The sequence below is a fragment of the Rhea americana genome, unplaced genomic scaffold (assembly GCF_003343005.1).
Source record: "Rhea americana isolate MKP2758 unplaced genomic scaffold, rheAme1 scaffold_81, whole genome shotgun sequence".
In the NCBI taxonomy this organism is placed as follows: domain Eukaryota; kingdom Metazoa; phylum Chordata; class Aves; order Rheiformes; family Rheidae; genus Rhea; species Rhea americana.
In genome coordinates, this window is record NW_028186990.1 from 3301301 (window position 1) to 3325154 (window position 23854).

The 23854-nt window shown below is 37.5% G+C and overlaps 1 protein-coding gene across 4 annotated transcripts in view; it reads right to left on the reverse strand.

The window, feature by feature from the left end:
* EPHA6 (EPH receptor A6) overlaps nt 1-23854 on the reverse strand; it is a 509782-nt gene that overhangs the window by 150888 nt on the left and 335040 nt on the right. For all 4 annotated transcript variants that reach the window (XM_085323057.1, XM_085323058.1, XM_085323055.1 and 1 more), the window contains exon 6: nt 14457-14581. In XM_085323057.1, the coding sequence (XP_085179183.1) occupies nt 14457-14581 (125 nt within the window). The remainder of the gene's footprint in view (nt 1-14456; nt 14582-23854) is intronic.

Genomic DNA, 23854 nt, shown 5'->3' on the forward strand with positions numbered 1-23854 from the left:
ATTACAACATAAGCTGTAATGAAACATTTCTGTTGTATGACATCATCAGATTAACCAATAATTCTTCATTATGTGTCACTAAAGGTAGCTACTTTATTAATGAATGTTATATACAGTCAACATCCAGAAGTTATACTAACAATCGTGTATATTATCAGTTTTTCTCATATGCTCCAAAGAAAGGGAATACCTCTGATGACACTTAAAGCTTTCAAGCAAATAGATAAACCTCCACAGGCCACCTCTACCTGAACATGCTGCTAACTTCTCCCCTCCCCCACCTTTTTTTTCAGAAAGAAACAGCACAGAAATGAAGACTTTGTGCACATATATGTGGTAAGGTAGTGATAAAGACTAATCAAAATGTGATGACATTTTATCATTTTAGATTCATGCTGTGATCAAAGAGGTTAAATTTATGGGKGAGAAAAAGTATACAGAACTAACAATATTTAGTTCAAACACAGATTAATGGAAATATACAAGCTGAAATGCTGATTTTTGCTTGTAATGATCAAGTAATCTTTAGATTAACTTTACCAGTAAAGCCCTGATAAAGATTCAGTCACTTTCAGTCATACAAGATTTGTCACTGTTAATGTTTGATTGGGAAAGAGAAACATGGCTTTATTCAAAATACTATCAGTACTTATTTTGGCAATGGAAAAGATAACCAAATATCACTTTCTATCATTTAAAATACTTAACAGAAGCTCAAGGAATTACCCCTCAATTGCTATTTACTCTGTCTCTGGTTTATTTTATTAATGACAATCAAGGTATACAACTCATCGAGTCCTGAGTAACTGAAAAGCCTTCTTAAATTGACACTAGAGAAAGGATTTTCAGAGGCTTCTGCCAGCTGAAGACATACCCGTATACATAAAACTTCCAAATGTATGTGTGCAGGAASAATCCATGGAGACACTAACTGAATTTACTATCAGCCCTTTTCGCATAGATTTTGTAGTTTATATCCATTGTGCTACAAGAAAATTCTGTGCTTAAACCATAAAAACATGCTTAGCATTTTTTGGAGAACTATACTCTAATAGGAGAAAATACTAACAGAGATGCAATCTATACACCACAGGGACAAGGTCTTTCTCTTCTGCACTAAAGCACAATGTCAAATCTTAATAAATACCACACTAAAGTAAAGAAGATTCTCAGTTCTATTATTTAGACATCATTAATATTTAAATAAAAGTACCAAAAATAAAAAAGAGACTACTTGGTTACACTTTTCTTCTGTCCTAGATACATTAGTTAGAAGGCTATACACAAGATGACCTACCGAGGAAGCAGTATTATTTTAAAGGAATGACCACAACTCTTGAAGCGAGGCATTTTCATTAATCCTACCTCTGGACCATCACAAAAGTAAGTCTCCAGTCCCTTTCCCATTTTTTTCAAGGAATTAGCCATGATGACACTTAATTACTCCCAAGATAAACTGAACTTTAATGTTGGATATACTTTAAAAGTGAAACAGTAGGTAATTACTAGGTATAGTCAATATGTGATTAATTAGTTCAAATAGAATTAATTAAAGTCAAATAACAGCAAACTGTGGAATTTGTACCTACTGCCTATGTTTTCCAAGAAAAATATAGCCCCTATAGCTTTAATTTATGGAAGTTGCCTTTGATTTATATTGCATTTATTCCACTCACAACTAATTTGTTCTTAACAATTCTCAAAAATTATTTTTTCCACAATACAATTATTCCTATAATATAATCTCCGAATGCTTATTGCCCCTAGTCACATCTTGTTTCTCAACTCACTTAGATTGTTGTAGATGAGGAGAATTACATGGAAATTATTAGAATTACTATGTCTGGGAAACTCAGGAAGTCTCTCTCTTAAAGCTTCTTTATCTTCAAAACATTTTGTGTATTATTTTCTTTTGGAAGATAACATATGTATTAACATATGTATTAATTTGAATGCCAACAATAAAATTTGGAACGTATTAGAGAAGAGACGCACTCATAGGTTCCAAATTGCGCTTTTAATATTAACTGCTATCTGATTACAAAATGACCAACAGGATGAGGTAAATTCTCGTGGTAATATAGAGTGACAAGAAAAATTACAATAATTAGAAATAAACATTAATCTTCCTGAAAAATACACTTGCTAAAAACCTTGCACTTCATAGTTCCAGATGATTAACAAACTTAAGGTAAACTTAGGAGAGTAATTACAAGGATCTGTTTAGAAAACAAATCTGAACTAAGCTGAAAACCCTGACAGGCAAAGGAAGGACCATAGAAAAAATTGCAGATAACTYCAGTATTTGCTTCAGAGAAGAGACCAGGAGAATTTTAAGGCATCAGCCACTTCAGGCTGCAATCTTCTCCCTTCCTTCTCAAACTCCCTTGTCATTAATCTGAGATGTAATGGTTTACGGACATGAAATATCAAAGTGTGCTTTATCTGTTTGGCTTTTCAATATTTTATATTTTGAYTGCCTGTCAGTCAGCTCATCACTTTCTCCACACAGAAAGTGAAGCTGTCAACAAGAAAAGGGGAAGAATGGATAACCAATCATAAAGAAAATATGGAAAGGTCAAAACCCAGCCAAACCTCATTTTAATTGGATTGTACACCTGGAAAGGTAGAAATGTGTTGATGTGAGRTGAACCACTAAAAACAGAAAACTAAGTGAGGACAGATGAGAACAGGGTGACTCTAAAACAGAGTTAACATTCTGGGCAAAGCAAAAGCTGTGTGGTTATCATCAGAGCCAAACAGGAAAACCAGCTGTGAAGGCAGCAGATAGGACACTGTGATCAYACTGACATGGAGATTAAATGGACAGGAATAAAAACTGGCCTGTRCCTTAAGTTGGTGGTGGAACAGAGTACAGTCAGAATATAATAAAGGAAGCTGAAGAATATGAATTGTCAGAAAAACCCAAACACTAAATTCCAACTTTCCARTAGTTATGTGCTACTCTAATAACATTTGCTTTCTAATTAAGAATACTTGCCAGTGAAAACCTCTGCACCAATATCTTCAGGAGTTTTTCCAATTTCAGCATATAAAAATGTCAGCCTCTCAAATTCACGCTGTAGATTTTTCTTATTTTTCCCCCTGCATCGCCTTTTCCATGGAAGAAGCAAGGAGAAGTAAACATGAACTAGCTTACTAACATGACAGTAATCAAATAAACCAGCATTCAAAAATGTTGCTGTCATTTGTGAACAACACATAGTTTCCTCTGAGATACCTAACACCAAGGTGTACCTTATAATGAGATAATAAAACAGCTGACAAACAGAACTCAACGGGAAACAAATGCAACCCAGCAGAATTTTATGATCTGAAGCCTTTTGTGATTTTTTTTGTTGTGAAACAAATCCAGAGAACTATGMGCATACAATCAATAGACTAATTGTCAGGTTGCTCATTTGGTGTGTAAGATCTATAGTTCAAAATTTGGAATCAGGTCCTATATTTGCCATTCTACACCTGCAATATAGCATAAGAAGCACAAGTTCCTCCTTCCCCTGCTCACCTTTAGCACCCTCCTAGACCCCAGCAATCTGCAGATTAGTGACTTTCTGAATTAGCTAAATTTGCTTCATWATATTTTACAGCTCATGAAAGACTTTCCTTCCATGAATTTACTGAATTATTTTTTGAATTCATTTATGCTTGTGGCTTCCAAAACATCCTTTGGCAATAATTAATTGCAAGCTGTTTTAAAAAATAGTAACTTTCTTTGTTTTAAATCTATTTCYTAATCATTTCATTGGATATACACTTAGTTCTTTGGCTATGAGAAACTGAATAATCATAAATAACAGTGATTTATTCAGTCACATGCGACATACCTCTGTATAATACAGAGTACTTCTAGTTAAAAATGGAAAGTAAGTCAGTGGATAATGGAATTTCTAAAGTGAAAATACAAGTCCCCAGAGGAAGGATAGTAAAAATCATAATAATGCGGTACASACAAAACCACTGCATTCCCACACTGAACCTAGAAAGTGCAGTTCCTTTATTTCACACTAAAGCATTTTTAAAGTAAGGAAGCAGCTTAAAACTGAACTGAAACTTCAATATAAAAACAATGATTCGCTTTTGCAGAAGACCTCCAAAATAATGGTGACTTGCTACAATATGATGTGTCAATACTCTAATGTAACAAAAAGCACAACATATTTTCAAAGCTGTGGGGTGATCTGGTGATTATTATTCATATTCAAGTGAATCTACCAATTCACTATATTTCAGYGGAGTTACTAGCTCTACCCCCTTATTTAAGTAAGCAGAATACCTGCTTTCATAGATAGAATTGACTCAGATGATTGCTATTGTGAGTCTGGTAGGAATGATAGAAATCAATAGGATAAATCTAAATATTCATGAATGTAAGATGATAATACCTAGATTCATGAATATTTAATATGTAAATATTGCATGTATACTTCTTTGGGACAATTATTTTCTTTTCAGAGAAAATCAGTACTTACAAATATAGAATGATGTTGACAATATTAATACAGATTTCAACACCACCCAAACAAAATCAACCTGGATGGGGTGAATTTTACTCTAAAATACAAAATACAAAATTACCAAAGTTTCAATTTAATCACTGTAATGGAAACAATAAGTAAGAGACAGAAGGGTAACTGCTGATCAGGGTTGATCTTCTGAGATTCAGTGTAGCATATTTCATTAAGCAAACTTTTTCAATTATATCGAAAAATCATTGAAAAGTCATAAGCTTTGTGTATTTGTGAGCACGTAGGCACATTCTTTTGTGCCTCAGTGCATGTAGCCAGCAAACATCTGTCTTGCAATGTTGACCTAAAAGGGCTGAATTCATCTCTGGCATCATGACTACACTGCAGATGCTGGTGTTACTTCAGCATTAAATATGGCATATTATTTGATTTCATGTTTTCTTCAAATATCTCAGTGAGATCTTAGAGGAATATAAAGCAAAACAACAGAAGTTTTTTGCAATTAGTTTAACATAAATTTAAAAGAATAAAACATAATCTAACAAGTAAATGAAAATGCTGATGAAAACACATTTTTATAAAGGAAGTGCTTTCTCAATCACTAAAGAATCAATATTGTGATAACATAATGTGCTAGTATTTGTGACAATATATACAAGAAAACCTGATAATTTGTACAAGGTCATTGCAAATATAGGATGCATCAACCCAGTGAAGTTCCTACAGCAACATAAATGTTTTTATGAGCAGCAGGTGAATTCCTGCAGAAGCTTTTAACAGCTCGGTAAGGAGTACATAATAACAGGCTGTTAACTCAGCCCTCCTGACAAGAGCATTGGGAAAGGGCACTTTGAAACATTTAATACTAAAGCATTAAAAAAAAGCAAAAAGGGAGATTTTTTTTTACAATACCTTTCTTCAAATCAACAACATAGACATTCATGATTTTATTAAGGTGCAAAACTAACAAAACTACATGTCTTTTGACCAGCATTTCCCCAAGAAAATCTCCTGAATGCAACAGGGATTGAAGGAAGAAAGTGCACAGTGAAAAGATACTGGAACTCATATTGGAACATTTCTTCATTTAGACAAAGATATAACTTTACTCATGTCTCAAAGTACCTGTCTTCTTGATTTAATCTGTGAAGCTATCTTAAAGGCTGGGGAAACAGYAATTTAATGAACAGTAAATTTTGTGTTATGAAAACAAAGACTGCCCAGGCTTGCAGTTTTTAAAATAGTTTAGGGTCATGGATTAAGATTTTCCTCAAATTTTAGGATAGTTCTTATTTCTTGAAAGTCTAAAGGAAACACCCTAACAGGTTTTAGAGCAATAGATGTCTGGACACTATATTTAACTCGTAGATGGCCATCTTTTGGCAGYCACACTGATTATAATTGATAGTAACTTATGAATCTCACATACCATTCTTTTCGTAAATCCATGTCAAAATTTCAAACCCCAAATTTGAATCTTGAATATGCATTTAGGTACCTGAGAGAGCTGTAATTCTCATTAACTTCAGACACTGTTAAAATCTACTGCACCTACACTCAAAGGTGAATGCACTGGAACTTGTCAATAACAATAACGTTCTAAGGTGAGAGTGCATTCTTGATTTTGCTAATTTAAGATTAAACATGTAAAAGCTATTACCACTCCCTCCTGTGCACTCAATACACCAAAGCTCAAGAGATAACATCACTTTTACTGTAAGTTCATCAAAAATCATATTAATTTTGTCCCCTGGAGTGAGCTGAATGCTATTTTGCTATAAAATATGAGGTTCTTCTGATTTTTGAGTCTACCTAACCACACTCTTAAGATTAACAGCTGATTCCTGTGGTTAATTTTATTATTCTTGCTGTGTTAGTAAATTATTTTTTAAACTATTTTTTTCTGAACTGCAACTACTGTATACCTAGAAGAAAGTTTAATAATTTCTTTTATTAGGAATCAACCTGTACTATTAKTGGATTTACCTTTCTTAGAGGTATGGAACTATGTGATGCCAYATATGTTGACTTGTAAGCCGTTTGCATAGCTCCTATCCCTGTATCTTTGCAGAAGTCTGAAAACTATTTATTCAAAGCATTAATGCATTTCTCCTACATTTGTGCAGCTCTTCTAGCAGTTACTGGAATTAAGTTTGTGCAAACAATTTTCTTTGGGGAAAATGGCATTAACTACGAACAAGAACACAAGATCAGCAGAGACCAAACTATGTTTTTTTAAATCAAATCTACTAGGGTTGCTTAAACAGCATTAAATTTGTCTGCAAGATCTTTTGGTTCAGCAGGAATGACAATAGTAATAGCTCTGTAGGCTACTTTATTATTAAATAAAAAGGTTTAGAAGCTAGCTCTAAATAATTGAAGACAACTATTAGGAGAGTAGCCAAACCAGGCACCTAATGGAGAARGCCTAGCTCAGACCTTCTTTGATAAACCCTTTGCTGTATGTAATTGATATTTAGAGGCCAGATTTCTTTTTCTCCTAATAGTAATTATATCAGTGTCACTAATAATGGCTGCTGCAAGGTCCTTAAGTTCTTTCCCRCAGGCAAAAATTATATCTGGTCAGAGAGCCTCATAATTATTCACTCTCATTTTCAACAGTTCTGAAACCTATTTTTTTCTCTTTTTAGAATCTAAGGCTTTTACAGTTCTTCCCCTGGGAAATGAGGTTAATAACGGTAGAATAGGAAAACTGAGAAGCTTGTTTAACATCATTTACTATGCTAAAATAAGCTAGATTTTGTTTTAATGATTATTTCCCAAAGCCCATTTGTAGTGGTTATTTTTTTAAAAACATGCAGCAGACGTGGTTCATTTCTCAGGAGATCCAAAAGGCCACAAAAGCCACAAGAACTCCACCGAGCGCTATGGGCTTACAGAGAGGTGTTGATCAGTGCCTTCAGCTACAGTCAAATTCTAAGGCTTGTTTAATACTACCATCCAAAAGCTCTTATACACCCAAATTACTCAACAGTCTTGTTTCCACAAGAATGTGCTGCAGATTTAATGAAAACGTAGTTTTTCACAAACCCTACATTTCTTGCTTCTAGTCACATCAAAAACATTTTACTTCAGGCAGCAGATTGTTACTTATGCCTCAGATAATTCAAGTAATTGAAAAATATGACAGGATCAAACTGTTCATTTTAAAAAGACAGATCAGCATGAGGCTAAAAATTGGTCATTCAACACTAACAGCATAGTGTTCACTATTTCCTACTGAGTACACATTTAAAAAAGCCTTCTGACTGGCCAGACACCTAAAGTGATCATATACACATTCATATTATTAGTAACCTTTTCCTGTTCCCCAGCCTTGTCACTGATGTTGACTTTATAGTTCAGCCCTGAAGCTTGCAAGGAAATAAAGCATACTGTGGTACATATAGCAACAATAAAACAGCATGCTTTGAAATGAGGCATACTGTGGTATGTATAGCAACAATAAAACGATATGCCTTGAAAAAGAGGTAATACGTGCTAACAATCCAGCCACAACGCTAGCAAATGAAATACGCCTGCTCCTGATTAATGCGACGCAGTCTGCAGGTTCCCTTCAGTCTCATGCAGATCAGAGATGGTGTATATATTATTCTTTGTGATTTAAAAATCTAACATAAAATCAAAATCTGAACCAAGAAAGTAATAACTGGTACTTAAGGGAAATAGGGAAGTTGCCTCTGAAAAAATGTGATCCTTCTGACTCAGTTGAACAATACACAAAATTATAATTAGATAAGTGTAAGTATAATTAAAGAACCACTACAGAGGTTTAATTATTTAAGTAATATGGAGGAAATTATTTAAGTACTATGGAGGACCAGGGTCAATGAACCTCCCACAAGTGAGGTTTCACAGAAAGGCAATGGGCGATGAAGTGTTTGAATCCTGTCTAATCAGAGTGTGCAKGGCTAGTGCACATTTAAGTTAGACTCCAACTGATACTCAAGGAGGGTCAGGTTTATGGCAGAGAGAAAAAAGCAGGGAAAAGAAGCATTATGTATCTAATGACTGAGGGGAAATGAATTAATCTCAAAAGAGAATACTGTAGGTCTCCTTAGCAAAATCCACAGAAGAGCGTATGTTGTCCTAAACAGCGATGAGTTGCACTCTCTAAACTGCCAATTCACATGGGGAAAAAAGCTGGAATGGAAAAATTTGGGCACTGTGCAAAGCATGACCAGTTTCCAGGAGCACAGTGTTGCTGTGCTAGTCTTCAATGTGATCACAGCAAACATGAGATGATCTTTTCCTCAAAAAGTGTGGAAAAAATGGCAAGAATAACAATTCATGCATCTGTATATGCACAGAGTACCACATCTACTTGCAGTCAAAGTGCAGAATATTTAATCTGATGCACATACATACTTTTATGGCTTTGAAATAATGTAATGCACACATTTATTGACAGATAAATATACTTTAAACTATTATTTAGAATGCTACTATAGGCAACAATTTTGCAGGACAGAATTACCTTCTTGCTTATAATTTTMTCCATTATTTTTGTAATAATTCTCTCATTCCGTATTTGTTAGCTATAGATATTCTTAAATCTTCATATTTGAAGATTCACAAATGCCCAAGTCATTTACCTCAAGCTCTCCTACGAATTTTACTATTCACATTCAGGAAGGTTCATTTTAAATCATGCCAATGAATATTCAAAAAATAGTAGTGTTTGTTTTAATATTAGAATTTGAGAAAGAGCATCATTTGTGGTATGAGTTAAGTAAATACAGCTGGAGACTGACTGCAAAATTAACAAGGCCATATTGCTTTCTAACTCTTTAAACCTGGTACTTTCCTGTRTCTCTCTGCATCATCACCTCTTCATTTCTTTTAAAAATCTCATTGGGAAACTAAATTCCCTTCTTGCCTCTACTGCTGAGCTAGTCTCTCTCTTTTATTTATTAAATTGGGTAACTACACTATTCAGCTCTAAATAGTACAGGAGGGAAATTCACGGAGGAAAAACCGTATCTGACAGTCTGTCTTTTCTGTTCACTCACCRTCATATAGAGGTGGGTTAAATTTTTTTTCTGTGAAAACTGTCTATGAGTTGTAAATTGAGTCTGCCAACAAAATGAAGTATTTTGTCAAAGAGATTTGGCTCTAATGCAAATTGCACCTGAAGACAAGGGAGCAAAGAAACAGCCAGCCCCTCCACCCTGTATCTTGCTCTAAAAGATATTCTTTATTTGGAGATGCCATTGCAGTGTTTTAGGAGATTGCTAAGGTGCATCCTACAAAATCTCTTCTCTGTACTTCATTCTACTCAGCTTGTTATGTATTATTTTATGCATTACAGAAAATATAATCCAGATGGAGCATTTGGGCCCTATAGGAGAACTTAATACAGTTTATGGTAAGTATACAGCTTGGTATACTTAATACCGCTCTCAGGGAGCAAGATGCCTTTAATTTTTTACATTTAATTTAGACGGTTTAGGGGGGAAAAGGAAAAGGAGTTCAACTGTACAGCCTGAGTTGCAGCTAGTATGGTTTTGGTTTACATCCTCTRTGTACTGTGTTTCTGTTCCCGAGAGGGAACTCTTATAGAAGGACTCAGCTCCACTGCAAGGCTGTGGCGAGACTGGGCCTTCTTATCCCACTCCTCCATCCACAGGACATGTGACCTCTTTGGTGCAGGCTAAATAGATTATGATGCCCTGAAACCTTTCAAAAAGCAAAAGCTTTAGTCAGTGTCTGAGTAATAGTTTTAAAGTATAAAAGAAAAATTGAATACTGCTAGCGAGGAAACAGAGATTATATTGATATCTGGAATTTGAYTTTGTAAGAAAAAGCCTACGAAAGACTTTTTTCTTTTGAAAGTACCACATGGTTTGTGGAAGATATTAAAGAATGGACAGATAACAGACTGTAGAACAGGGCGGACATATTGTATCAACAGATCTAATTTGCAAATATTTAGTATCTACAAAGACTGCAAAGACAAGTTATCTGGAAATTCTTTTCAGAACAGATTTTGATCTCTAGGGTCAAATATTTAATGGATTCTTTGTATGTCTCTGCAGAGACTCACTTTCGTCTAAGGTGACAAATGTTGCCAACTATATAGTTTCCAGAATGATTCATAATTTACTAGAAATTAGATATGTCAGTTTACCAGGCCTGAACTTACAATATTAATTAAGGATCATGATAGTCTATCTCCTATTATATCACATAACTATTTAAGTGGAAAACTTTCTATCTTTATTGTAACAGAAACTCATAGCATCTTGGACTGAATTTCCAGGATTTTTTTTCCCATCAYAGGCCAAGTCAGTTCACTGATTATGTCTTAGGTTGGCTTATGTTCACTGCATAGCTGGCTGAAAAGCTGCAGAACAGACTGTCAGTCAACATACTTGTCAGTCAACCACACAAATACATATCAGAGTATTTTTAAATAAAAAAGTAAAAATGTGTAGGATACATATAGAGTTGGCTCAGAACAAAGGTTTGATGTTTTCTCAAAATTTCTGGTTTTAGGGACTGATAAAAAGGTAATTGAAGAGACTGATAAAAATGTAATTGTTAACTGAAGCTACAATTTTCAAGATTTCTGCAGCAATTCACTGGAGGAACAAAAGTCAGGAAGAAGGTGCTTTAAAGCAGAGTTAAATTAGTGATCTGTTTAATTACATTTTTGCATTAATGTATTTGTTTTCTATGCTTGGACTTTACTGATAATGTTCTGTAACTTTCCTTCTCTACTTTTTCTCTAGTATTTAGTATAGTCTTTCTAAGCAGAAGAGTAAATCTGTTTTTCACACCGAGATTATGGGCCTGATCCTTCAGTAGTTTTCTGTGGACAGCTCCTATTGCACAAGAGTACAAATAAAAGTTTAATGTGTATCCACAACAGTCTTCCCTTCCTCTTGGCTGCTTGTTCTAGATATGCATGGAAGGATATGCCCATATGTTCTGTGTGCACCATCACTAACTTGTCCTACTTGTAAAATTGTTGGAAATAGTCCCATTTGTTGACATATTCACAGCATTTTATTAGATGGCTACTTGATTTCTGTAAGCTTATGTATCTTTCAGAAAATCTTGGGGGCACATGACAAGAAATAAATTCCATTTAGGAGCTTTAGAATTCCTGCTGGTTATAATTAAAGGAATGCAGTGCTCTCCTGGAGTCCCAAATGCCTTCTTGATAATTTTGCAAATGTCACCAAGGAAACTTAAAAGAAGCACAAGTTCATATTTATAAAATTTTACAATCCTGCATAGTTCTTCAGGGCTTCATAAAGGTAGAAAAACTGATGCAATCCCTTGAAACTTGGATATCAAGTATTTATATTTGATGGAGACATTCACTTTCCTGTACTATAAAACCRCTTTTCTTTTTAGCACAAATGACAGGCAAAAAGGAACATCTGATAGGGATAGGTTAAGCAAGCACTGCAAAGTTTGTTGTATTTTACTGATTAATTGTGTGTATAACAGTATCTAAGGCAAATGGACACTGGTTTCTGTGTTTTTATTGCCTCCTTAAGATCTTAAGAAAATTTCTGAACCTTTTGTACTTACATGCTCTTGAGTTAGAGGGATGTCTTTCCTTCTACTGGGGTCCTCTCCAGTAGAGAGATGTCTTTGCAGTAAATTCATACTAAATCTAGTGTAATACTATTTCACATTTATCACATTTCTTGTAAGTTGGAAAACCAACTGRGGTCTACTGGGGTCCTCTCCAGTAGAGAGATGTCTTTGCAGTAAATTCATACTAAATCTAGTGTAATACTATTTCACKTTTATCACATTTCTTGTAAGTTGGAAAACCAACACTATTGTCATGGGTGCTGAGAATATGAATGATGATGTTTCCCTCTTTGAAGGTCTCTGGGAAGCCTGAAAGATTACGGTTTCACTTGTTGTATTGCCCCTCAACATTACACAAACTGTGCTACTTAATATGCAGAGTTTCAGGGTGAAGAAGAATGAATATACTGAAGCTCCTGTTAATATTTTCTGGCTTTGAGGTAAGGACTGTCCCTCCTTTTTTCAATAAGAAAATYCCATTTGCATTTGGCCACTATACCTACCCAATGATATATTTGTAAAGAACAGTTCTTCGGGACTATATAAATATAGAAGTGACATGCAATCGTATTTTTTATTTTAATACCGCAGAACAGCAGAGTGTTTTGCAGTGCCCAACGATCTGCCTCTCTGCTCTAGGATCTGGTCTCCAAGAGTGTTTGGGGCTTCATAAAAACCTGTCACATACCTAATCCTTTGCTCAAATAAGTGATCTTCGTATTGTTTGTCCCTCATTCTGCCTATTACATAGCACTGCCAGAGAGCGTCCCTGTTCTAACAAAAGGTGTATTCAGGAACTATGCATTCACTTCAGTTAGTGGCTTAGGGAGAAAATAACCCCTGTGGAACAGTACTAGAGTACACCAGCAGCAGCGCATTTATCTCCCCATATCTAACAGAGAAGAAAAGATTGTAGTTAAAAGATAACGTTTATGCATTCTAAAAGGTGGAAATAGAAAACAGTTCTTTTCAGGGAGAAACAGATAGTGTGAATTGTAGGCCATGAGGTCTGTGTATCTAGTCCTGCTGCACAATGCACAACAGTCACTTAGCAATACGTAGACCTCTAAGGAGAGCTATTTGCCAAGTCACTCAGTGTTGACCTTGGCAAATGATCCATTGATAAAAGATTTTTAGAAATTTAAGTTTTATAATTTAACACCCTTTATGAATGTTTTGGTAGGTCGATCTTTGCATCTTTCCCATCCAACTGAAGGAATCTCACTATTTCTCTTTTTAATTCATCTGAGTATTATTTTACTATTAATAAACAAAGGCAGCTCAACTCATAACATGGCTTACAATGGTAATTGATCAAAATCTGAATGACTTCCATTAGTACAGGAGAATAAGGTTTCCTTACTTTGGCTACCAAATATTATTATTATACCAAATTCTTAGCAATCTGCCTTCTCCCTCTAGCTGTGCAATTTAATTTGTTTGGATTTTTTCCCAGCTTGTCCTTTTTCTGCATCATTAAAGCTACATAATCTTGATAGGGAAGTGCAGTCAAAGAATAAAAATCTCAGATATCTACAGAACCTAAAATCCCTAAATCTTTCTTTCATGACTTGGCTTATATTTCTCTTCTTTGTGCTCTTCTCGCACTCCCATTAGTCCCATTGTGACTTTTAGATGTGGACAGAGAAATAGCAAGAACTGATTTAGCAGATTACTATTTAAAGAACGGACAGCAGAAAATTCCTGCCTACAACTCCTGCAATGAAGGCACTGATTAGCACTAAGTTCTATACTGGTGCACGGCCCAGTAGCCAACCAGGAACGACCAAACACGTCTTATACTTGGGGAGAAGCAGATTTCAAGTTAGGCATTCATAAGAGGTGCTGTATGTACTTGTAATGCATGCTGTTGCCCACTTTTATGTGAAATAGCTAAGCCATGAATTTTGGTGTGCATATGCCTTGCAGCTCCTATCTCTTGCAACCTTCTGTAACCCTCTAAGCAAGGCTTGTGCTCCATCATTTAGTCACAGATTATTGCTAAATTGTGCCACAAAACTTAATCACATTGACATTCACTTTAATTGTACTGTTTCAGTGTCACTCCAATGTAAACCTTTCACAGTCCATAAACCAAAATATGGTGAAGCATATAATCCATTTATCCATGTTCATAAATGTTGCTACTATGAGACAAGTATACCTGTGCCTGCCTGCTAGTCTATCTGACTCTGACATGAAACAGGACAGTCATTAACAAGCCAGAAGTATGACAACAAAAATATCAGTGYAGAGTAAAACATCTACTTATACAACATTGTATGTGGGATCAAGTCAAAAACTGAAAATATATATTTTTTTAATATTAAAAATATATAACATACTGCTCTTTAGGATCTGAGTTTGGGTGATGCTGTAAGCAAGACCTACTTTCTCATAGTACTTGATCTCGTAGTCCAGAATGGCTCCATGGGGAAAGTCCGGCTCTTGCCAGGAGAGGGCAATGCTGTTTTGGGAAGCCCAGTCCTTCCTTACCATACCTATCAAGGAGGGTGCTGAAAGGGAAAAGGATAACTAAGGGTTAAAGACGAAGCACACTCTTTATCCTTTCAACCTACTACTTCACCATAGCAAAGCAAGCTACCTTTGTTGAGTGACCTACAGGCAGAAAAGCATGACAGATGGCAATTCTCAGGGAAACCATATAACCTGGAATTAATGTCTCAAGTACATACCAGCAACTCCTCGTGAAAGTGCAGACCACCTTTGAAAAATGATGGTACAAACATGGCACTGTCTCTCCCTGAAAGAAGTGCCTGTGCAAGACAGCTGTTAACTGAAGGCTGYGCGTTTCTTCAGTTTTAAACTTGCATCAGTGTGGCAGGGAGCCTGGGTGCAGGCACCTGGTGCTTAAGGGATTTGAGCAGTGGCCCCCTTTCATCCCATGGGCCTGCACTTGCACCAGCCCCTAAACTTGCTGCATGCAACCAMGTCATGCTGCCGCTTCTGAGGATAACGCGCCCCAAGCGAAACCATGTTTAAGAGACAGTAATTTCTAAATTCAGGATAATCTGCATTTGAATGCACCATTTTCTAATAGAGCTGGGTACAATGTACATTCAGTTTACTCCCTGGAATAAAATAAAGCGATGTAACTTAAAACAAATGCAACAAATTCTGTTTCAGCTAACTGAGCTGGCAGTAGCAAGTACATTTTAGCAGGTCAGTGCTGTGAACTTGTTAAAAGAGGCCAGCAGCAGGGAGCGGGTGATGAGGGCAACCTATGGGCACAAATATGCTTGAAACCTGTTTGCAGCTGGTGATACTGCCAGTCTGCAGCAGTACCAGGAGGAGCAACCACAGCTGGCAACACTCAGAAAGGGCCCAACACAGATGTGTGCACCCAGGAGCCAGACTGTCTCACTGGGGGGCTAACTGATTCTAAGAAACAGATTTTCCGCTCTTAAAAAAAAAAAAAAATGCCGTGCTGTCTATGTAATAATTTCTGTTGGTGCAAAACTGCTATTCCAGAACATGACCTTTGCTTATTTCGTTAATCTGGTCAAGTATGTGGAAGGAGGTCTAATATTCTCTAGATGCTAACACTGTTTACACAGCTTTGCTCTGCAGCTTTCCTAAATACTACAACCACTCACATTTTTCAGACAGCCTCAAAGACAACCAAATAAGCTGAATAAACCGAGCATCATACAGCACATTACAGGTTCTCAACTTCCTGTGACTAACTAAGTCTCATTAAAAAAAAATTTTCTCAAGTTGTTCATAGCTTTCCCTATTTGTCTTTTCAATAACATTCATCAGTTTATTCCACACCTTCTCCTATTTCTCTCTCAACTATGAATCCAACTTAACCTCTTCTAAGCTCCTAAGGAGCTGTCTCTCCTAAAAATAACACATTTTTATCACTTCCTTTTTTATCTCTTGAATGAAAGAGTCTCCCAAGGAAAATGAAATAAAAATCTGTTTCTAGTTACAAAACTTCAAGGCTTTGTTTCCCTTCCTGTAAATATTTCAGGAAGTTTAGGAAATGAAAACAATAAATAAACTCCAGAATACAAACTACTAAAGAAAACAGAACAGATTTCATTTCATTTAAAGAAAGGAAGCTCGACACATACACATGCACATAAACAATCTCTTCCTCCGTGACACTGTATCTACCTGAGAGAGAAAATAAACTTCTATACACTGTTACCTCTTCCCAGTAGGTAATTCTTCTGAGGTATAAAAGACCAGTGGTCTCAGATGTAAAAAAAGCCAACAACTCAAAATGTAACATTGAACAGTGCCGCAAAACCTACCAAAAATGGCATAGAATGGACAAAATACAGCTTAAGAGGAAACTGTCCTATACCTGTACTTATACCATTTTAACCATAGCTCTGATGCGTGAGACTGGAAGAAAAAAAGAATCCCTGTCATGCTGAATGAAGGATTAATCTGTTGTTCAGGAAGTCCTTTAAATAACATAATTCGCAATATAAAAATAAATATAAATTGACATGTTCTGAGCCAAAATGCTACTTCTAGGTATGTACAAATACTCCCTCAAGTTAAAATGAAGTTTTTACACTGGAAAACTGAAGGTGAACCTGAACTCTAGTRAAATGACTCTGGGGTAAAATCAGCTCCTCAGAGTAGGGAATAAAGGACTGTTGAAAGGAAAATATAACCTAGCTAACACTGATTCATAACTGATAAATACTAAAGAGCCTTTGAGGGCTGTGGCTCATACACGTGCCTTGTTACTTGCTGTTTTGCCTCATTCGCTGGCACGGCGACGTGACTTTCAGGCAGGGTCGGTAGCACCCTTTCGGCGCTGCCCGCTACGCTGCCTGCTCAGGTGCGAAGGGCATCACCCTGRCCAGCCTCCGGCACTGCACCATTTCATCCCTGTGCATTTGTGGGTTCAGTAGTCAGTTAAGCAAATCCTTGTGAAATGATCGAGTTTGATTACAGAAAGTACCAGGTCGAACTGTGGATACGTTTATATTCCAAGCCTTCATAGGCTTTTTAAATATACATTACTGCTATTACACTTCTTCAGGTGCCTCTCAAATTGTGACTTAACCTTAATAACCTTTTCCAATATTCAACAGGTGGTAGGCTTTTCTGTGGGTTCTGACTTCCAAATTTATACAGCAATTTATACATTTATGTTTGTTCTCAGCCTGAGCTCACTGCAAGATCTCTTCCATTTGAGCAAGTGCATGTCAAAACACAGTCTTGGCTCAACAGATGATCACCTCAAATGTTCAATATCAGTAGCAGTCTATGCCTTCTCCCTCTGAGACAACTCAGTAGCAAAATATTGAAAGAAAATTACTTCAGCCCTCTTGTGAACCAACTGTCTTGACTTGCACTTGAAACTCAAAATCCCATACAGCAAGGCTCATGTCACATATATACCATAGTGCCAGCACTGCACCCTCTAAATCAAAATATATGTGAAGGTGTGCATATAAGACTGTCAATATCAGAAGTGTATTTTGTGCTTGCATTAGAGTATTGGGCAAAAAATAATGTGATTACCTGAGGAAATGTATTTAGGGGGAAAAAAAAGGTGCCACATTACCCATTTCTTGCATGTTCAGGAGGATAACCCTGTCATTTGTCATACAAAGGTTCTCTCTCCATGTCTTTGAGAAAATGACAACTTAAAACAAGCAAAGGATGCCCATCAGAAATGTATTGTATGAAGAAATGGACAAATGAAACCAAATAATTAAAAGCTGTAGCTAGCTCAGTTTCTATTTCTCTAGTTCTTGTGAAATGCATCTAAAAGCAATACTTTCTACAAAGAAACTTTAGCTTCTGCTAAGAGTTGCTCACTAGAGCAGAAGCTATTTAGACCCTAAGATCCTATCAATTACTGCTGACGTTCTTTATAACTGGGAAATTTTAAGATAGGTAAATCCTATTTGTCAAAGGGAAGTTCTCTTAGTCATATCAAATCTAGCACGCGCAGGAGAGCTTTAACTTAGTTGTCCAGTGAAACCATTAAAAAAAAAATACTAAGAAGCACTCACTTGAGTGGCAGTATTTTCTTGCCATTCATACCAGGTTGAAGGATGACTTTTGGCTCTTGAGTTCAGTGCTGATCTCTATGTCGAACTGAGGATTCCTTGCACCACCTGCTCTCTCTGTTTTCCTCTACTCCATTATAAATTTCTGGAACAATGAGGAGTCATCTATAGTGCTGTGAGCTCCTCATTTAACTTGGTCTGACACGTTTTTCTGTCTTTTCAAATTTGTACTGGCTAGTAAATGTTCACTCTTTAATTCAGAGTGAGCTCATTTTACTCAAAATCTGTTTTCTCTCTTTTTAAAACTCCTTTCCTCAAATGCTACATACAATGCAGAAAATACACATTTTTTAAACAATGGGTGAATTCCAGTGCCACGGAATGGTTGAAGTTGGAAGGGACCTCTGAAGATCACCTTGTCCAAGCCCCCTGCTCAAGCAGGGTCACCTACAGCACATTGCACAGGATCGCATCGAGGCAGATTTTGAGTATCTCCAGAGAAAGAGACTCCACAAGCTCTCTGGGCAACCTGTTCCAGTGTTCCGTCACTCTCACAGTGAAGAAGTGTCTCCTCGCATTCAAGTGGAACTTCCTGTGGTTCAATTTGTGCCTGTTGCCTCTTSTCCTGTCACTGGGCACCACTGGAAAGAGTTTGGCCCCATCTTCTTGACACCCCCCATTAAGGTATTTGTAGACATTGACAAGATCGCCCCTCAGTCATCCCTTCTCTAGGCTAAACAGGCCTAGCTCTCGCAGCCGTTCCTCAAAAACAAGATGGTCCACTAGTCATCTTCATAGCCCTACGCTGGACTCTCTCCAATACCTCCATGTCTCTCTTGTACTGGGGAGCCGAGAACTGGACACTGTACTCGAGATGAGGTCTCCCCAGGGCTGAGGAGAGGGGCAGGAGCACCTCCCTCGACCTGCTGGCAACACTCTTCCTAATGCCCCTCCAGGATACCATTGGCCTTGCTGGCTACAATGGCACATTGCTGGCTCACAGTCAACTTGACATCCACCAGCCTTCTCGGTCCTTCTCCCAGGTCCTTCTCTGCAGAGCTGCTCTCCAGCAGGTCAGCCCCCAGCCTGTACTGGTGCCTAGGGTTATTTCTTCCCAGRTGCAGGACCCTGCACTTGCCCTTGTTGAACTTCACAAGGTTCCTCTCTGCCCAACTCTCCAGCCTGTCCAGGTCTCTCTGAATGGCAGCACAGCCCTCAGGTGTATCAGCTACTCCTCCCAGCTTGGTATCATCGGCAAATTTGGTTACAAGTTATTGGCAAACTAAAGGTTACAAACTTACTCGTAACCCTCTGATTACAACATAAACTATCTGCAGGATCTCCAGTGTTTTTTTCCTTTAGTCCATTTCCAATTTTCCAATTTCTTGTTTCATATTTTTTAAAGTAGACAAAGAATTTCACAGTATTTTTGCCCTGGTTTCTGGAGTTGAAATCCTGATACGTTACATATTCACCACAAAGAGTCTTTGGACAAAACAGTAGCTGATGATAAAAGCTCCCTGGATGTTCATCTATGCTTGGATCACTATAACCCTACGCTATCTCTTTTCAAATCTTGTTATCTCTTCGATCAAGTTTTATCTCTCATGACACTGGCATTTTAGTGGCCCTACCAGGACTGAGTAATCACTTGTTAAAAAATCCACAACCCAGTGAACAAGATTAGCTGCCTCATTGCTATCCCCCTGCCTCCATCTCCCTGCACTGTGTCTGTTCTGGGAAGGGCTAGTAAGTGCCAGCAGGTACAAATTTGTGGGGTTGGTGGGAGGAGGACTGAAGGGTCTGGGGAGGACACCTCTCGTCTCCTTTGGATGGCATCCGTACCGGACAGCTGAGGGTCTCCATATGCAGAACACTGCTCCTGGGAGAAATGTGGCTTCATTTAGTTACGGGCTTCTACACCGCTACCGTTACCAGTAGCAGCRTGAAGTGCCTAACTACAGACTATCCTTTCCTCCGCCGCCTTCTAGGCGGAGGAGAGACTATACTCACTGAGATACAGAGCTTTACTACGTGCTTCCTGTCTCCCCCAAAAAGGAGGGAACCTGGCCTCCCCACTACTTCTTCCTCTCCCACTTCAACCACTTKCACGCACAGTCGAGGGAGCACCACTGATGAAGGAGGCCTCCCAGGAGCTCCCAGGCCTCTCTGCRCCCTGAGCTCTCCGGCCACACAGCCAGGGGAGGACGCCTGCTCCCACGGCCCGAAGACGCCTGCTTTCCCCTTGTTGGGGACCAACTGTGTTCATTACGGGAAAGCCACCGAAGGTGGAAGGAATATCAGTGTTACAAGGGCTAACTTAAGTTGACTTTGGCTTTATGTCCGTGCCAGCAAGAGAAGACAGTTTTACTGTTCATTAAGAGAAAAAGACTTTTTCAAGCTTACAATATATTAAAGGTTTATGACATGAATCTATTTACACAAGAAACTCTSCTAGAAAGTATGACAGAAGTGGCTATCTAATCACCACAAACCTATTCAACAGAAATACTAGGAAAATAAAGAAACAAAATATGAAACAAGTGATTCTACTTTGGAATGTTTTTTTTTTTTTCTTTTGCTTAGCTATAATACTAGAAAGTCCATTTGTAAACTACCCACACTACTAGACTCAAAAGCACTACATGGTCTAGATTAGTGTTTCTGTTTATAAATGGCTATTCTTTAAAAAAGCTGTCAAAATTGGATATTTAAAAACAACATAACCACAATAGTATASTATTTACACACAGTATTTATACTGGTCATTATAATGTCCTTAAGCCCCATTTCTGAATACTTTTCTGAACGATAAAAAGAACATATGCCCCCTTTCTCATACCAGGAAATGCTGTTATATTTCTGCAGCCTAAATTCTGTAACTATATTAGAATTCCTGTACTATGTGACACTAAGTATGATGTTATATTACACATAGCCATAAATGGAATTTGGACTTTTATTCATGATCCCACCCTGCGAAAAATTGTTATTTCAGTTTTTATCGATTTTACTTCTGATCCTGGAAAGTCTCGGAGAAAGGCAGTAAGCAATAAAAAGATGGTTTCTTAGGTGAGACATTTTACTCCAGTGACAGAACTAGAAGTAATGAAACAACATTTCCCAATCAACAGTGATGTCTTCAGTATTATTAGCGTTTGAGCTATTTGCCAAGGAAGGAGTTACCAGAGGAGCTAAGAGGCCAGAATCCTTCCACCTTCATTACTAATGCCACGTGTGACGTGTAATCCCAGCCAAGCGATGAGGATGCCACTGTGCAGCCTATCAGCTATGGTTGTCATTCTTCTTGCAACAGGATTATTAGTCCTCCAGCAGAGGTGCATGCAATTATCTTTTATTTTGTGTTTGCTTGTTAATCTTCCTGCTTGTGTCTTTATAGGAGAAGGGAAGAAAGCCTATTTTATGAGTGGGGAATGTGATACGGATTCATGAGTGCTAGGTTTATATTCTCCTCTGGTCAGGCTCTAGCCATCTCATTTAATCTTTGTGACTGAGCTATCCTAACCTACAATGTGAATGTCAGTACCTTCCATTATTTCCAGTATGAAAGCACTTACCTATTAGAACTTTGTGGGGTTATACAACAGRCCAAAAATTTATAACCTCAGCAGAAGTTTGAATAGAAAAAAACCCCAGAAATATAAACATAATACAAACTTATATTAAAATGCACTGCATAACCAATTTCTCTGTATTTTAAAGATGCCTGCATGGCTGAAACATCTGTGGGTTTCCAGTGAATTCAGTAAGACTTATTTTTCTTATCATACAAGGTTGCTTCCAATTAGTACAGTGACTAGATATGATACTTGATTTTTTACATAACAGTCTCTTATTTTCCTGATCACTTCAGTGAAAATTCACAGTTATAATGCTTGGAGGGTATACTATTACTGGCACTAATCTTGGAGTTCAAAGTTGAGCATGGATTTTTCCTGACAAGGCATCAGAGCTAGCAAATTAATGAGTCTGGGCTGAAAAATAATGTTTTTGCTTTATTTTCTTACACTAGCTCCCTAAAGGTTTGCATTCAAGAGACAGCATTACAGTATGCTTCTTTTGAAGCWCTTCATTTACTGAAAAATAGGCCYCCAGCAAGCTATAATTATGATCTTTGCCTCCATTTTAAATTCTTTTCCTTGCAGAYTTTCTCTGCTTGCTCAGAAATGGTGGATGGAAGCCAAGTGAACCTARTACCATTATTAACAAATGTATTCTGCTATAACAGTGTTCGGGGCAGAAGGTTGTGAGAAATGCAAACCCAAACCTCCTCAAGGCCAACTGTAAATTCAACAACAAACAAACCAAAGGGTTTCACATCAAAACAACCTGATTCTTGGCCTTTTGCTGCTGGAACAGCAGAGAGACAGAAAGGTGCCTTAAAGAGCCACCAGGTCATCGGGACTCCTGAGGGAGCTGCTCCCCTAACACAAGAGCTTCTCTGTCCTCACTCAGCAGAAGACAATGCCGCRGTTGTGTGGCACTGGCACACCAGCTCACAGCAGGCAGCAGCGTATGTGGCTGAATCACATGTCAAGAGCACAATACCTGGGGAACATCCCCTTGGGTGCATTTTGTTGTGGATCAGTTGTGAGACTATCTGATGGCACAGAGAAGCTTGCAAGACCCTTCAGTCAAACCATTTCTTGTCCTACCCCCTATTATAATGGTTATAAAGTTATAAACCTTGTTGTGATATCTATTGCAAAAATACAAGAATRCTAAAGAATGCTAATCAGCAGATCTGTTGCTTCCACAGACCCAAATGTTATGTGCTATATTCTTCACTGTGCATCCTGACTCAGTGTGGCAGGCCACTGAGTTCTGGCCAGTGACACACACCATTATAAMTTGGTCTCAGTCCTGACAGACACAGGATTTCTCTTAAAAATGAAGGCAGGATGGCATATGAGGTTTCCCTTTTGGAAAGTGATAAGGGAAGGGTGTGKGGGAACCTGGTTTATCAGCAGATTCAGATTGCTGCTGTAATGCTGTTAATCAGCATGAAAAAGATGTGTTCCAGCCAAGGTGTTACATGAATTATAAATATCATGACAGCACTGCTAGGTGCCGTATGATGTGGGGACAACCTGTGGTGACACATTTGCCCAAAGAATCTTGTTTGCAACCTCCTAATGTAATCCGAGAATCAGTAAAAATTTATTGGAAATAGAACTTGCRGTTAAGAAGGCATCATTTATTGCTGTAAGGTGTCATTATGGAAACAGAGCTGTAAGCAAGTCTCGTTCAGCAACAACCACTCCAGGGTCAACTGGAACCAAATTGCTCTGCAGAACTTCCTGCTGATAAATTGATCTTGGAAGTTTGAAAATGAAATAAGCAGGTTAAAGAGCACTAGGAAACCTGAAATCTTTTCACTCCATTAATTGTTACTCATCTTGGGACATAACAAAGACTAGCCCAAAATGTTTGTTCATTTGAGCAAATCTTTCCTGCTCTTGTTTATATAAAAACATGAGAATATATCAGATTGTAGGTCATTTTCTGTCAAATGGTACTTACGGGTCTGAAGGAGGCTTTTCTTTTAGCAAGAAAAGCATGAATTTTTTATGTGAACATCTTCTACGAACMTTATGAAAAAGCTGTGTTTGTTGGCATTTGCTGAGAATGTCAGAGTTACTGTACTTCAAAATTTTCAGTTAATACGTGTAGGAGTATGGTGACACATCCGGTACTGATTTAAAATGTCAATCTCTTCAAAGAATTTCCCATGAATGTTGATTTTGRCAGAACATTTTA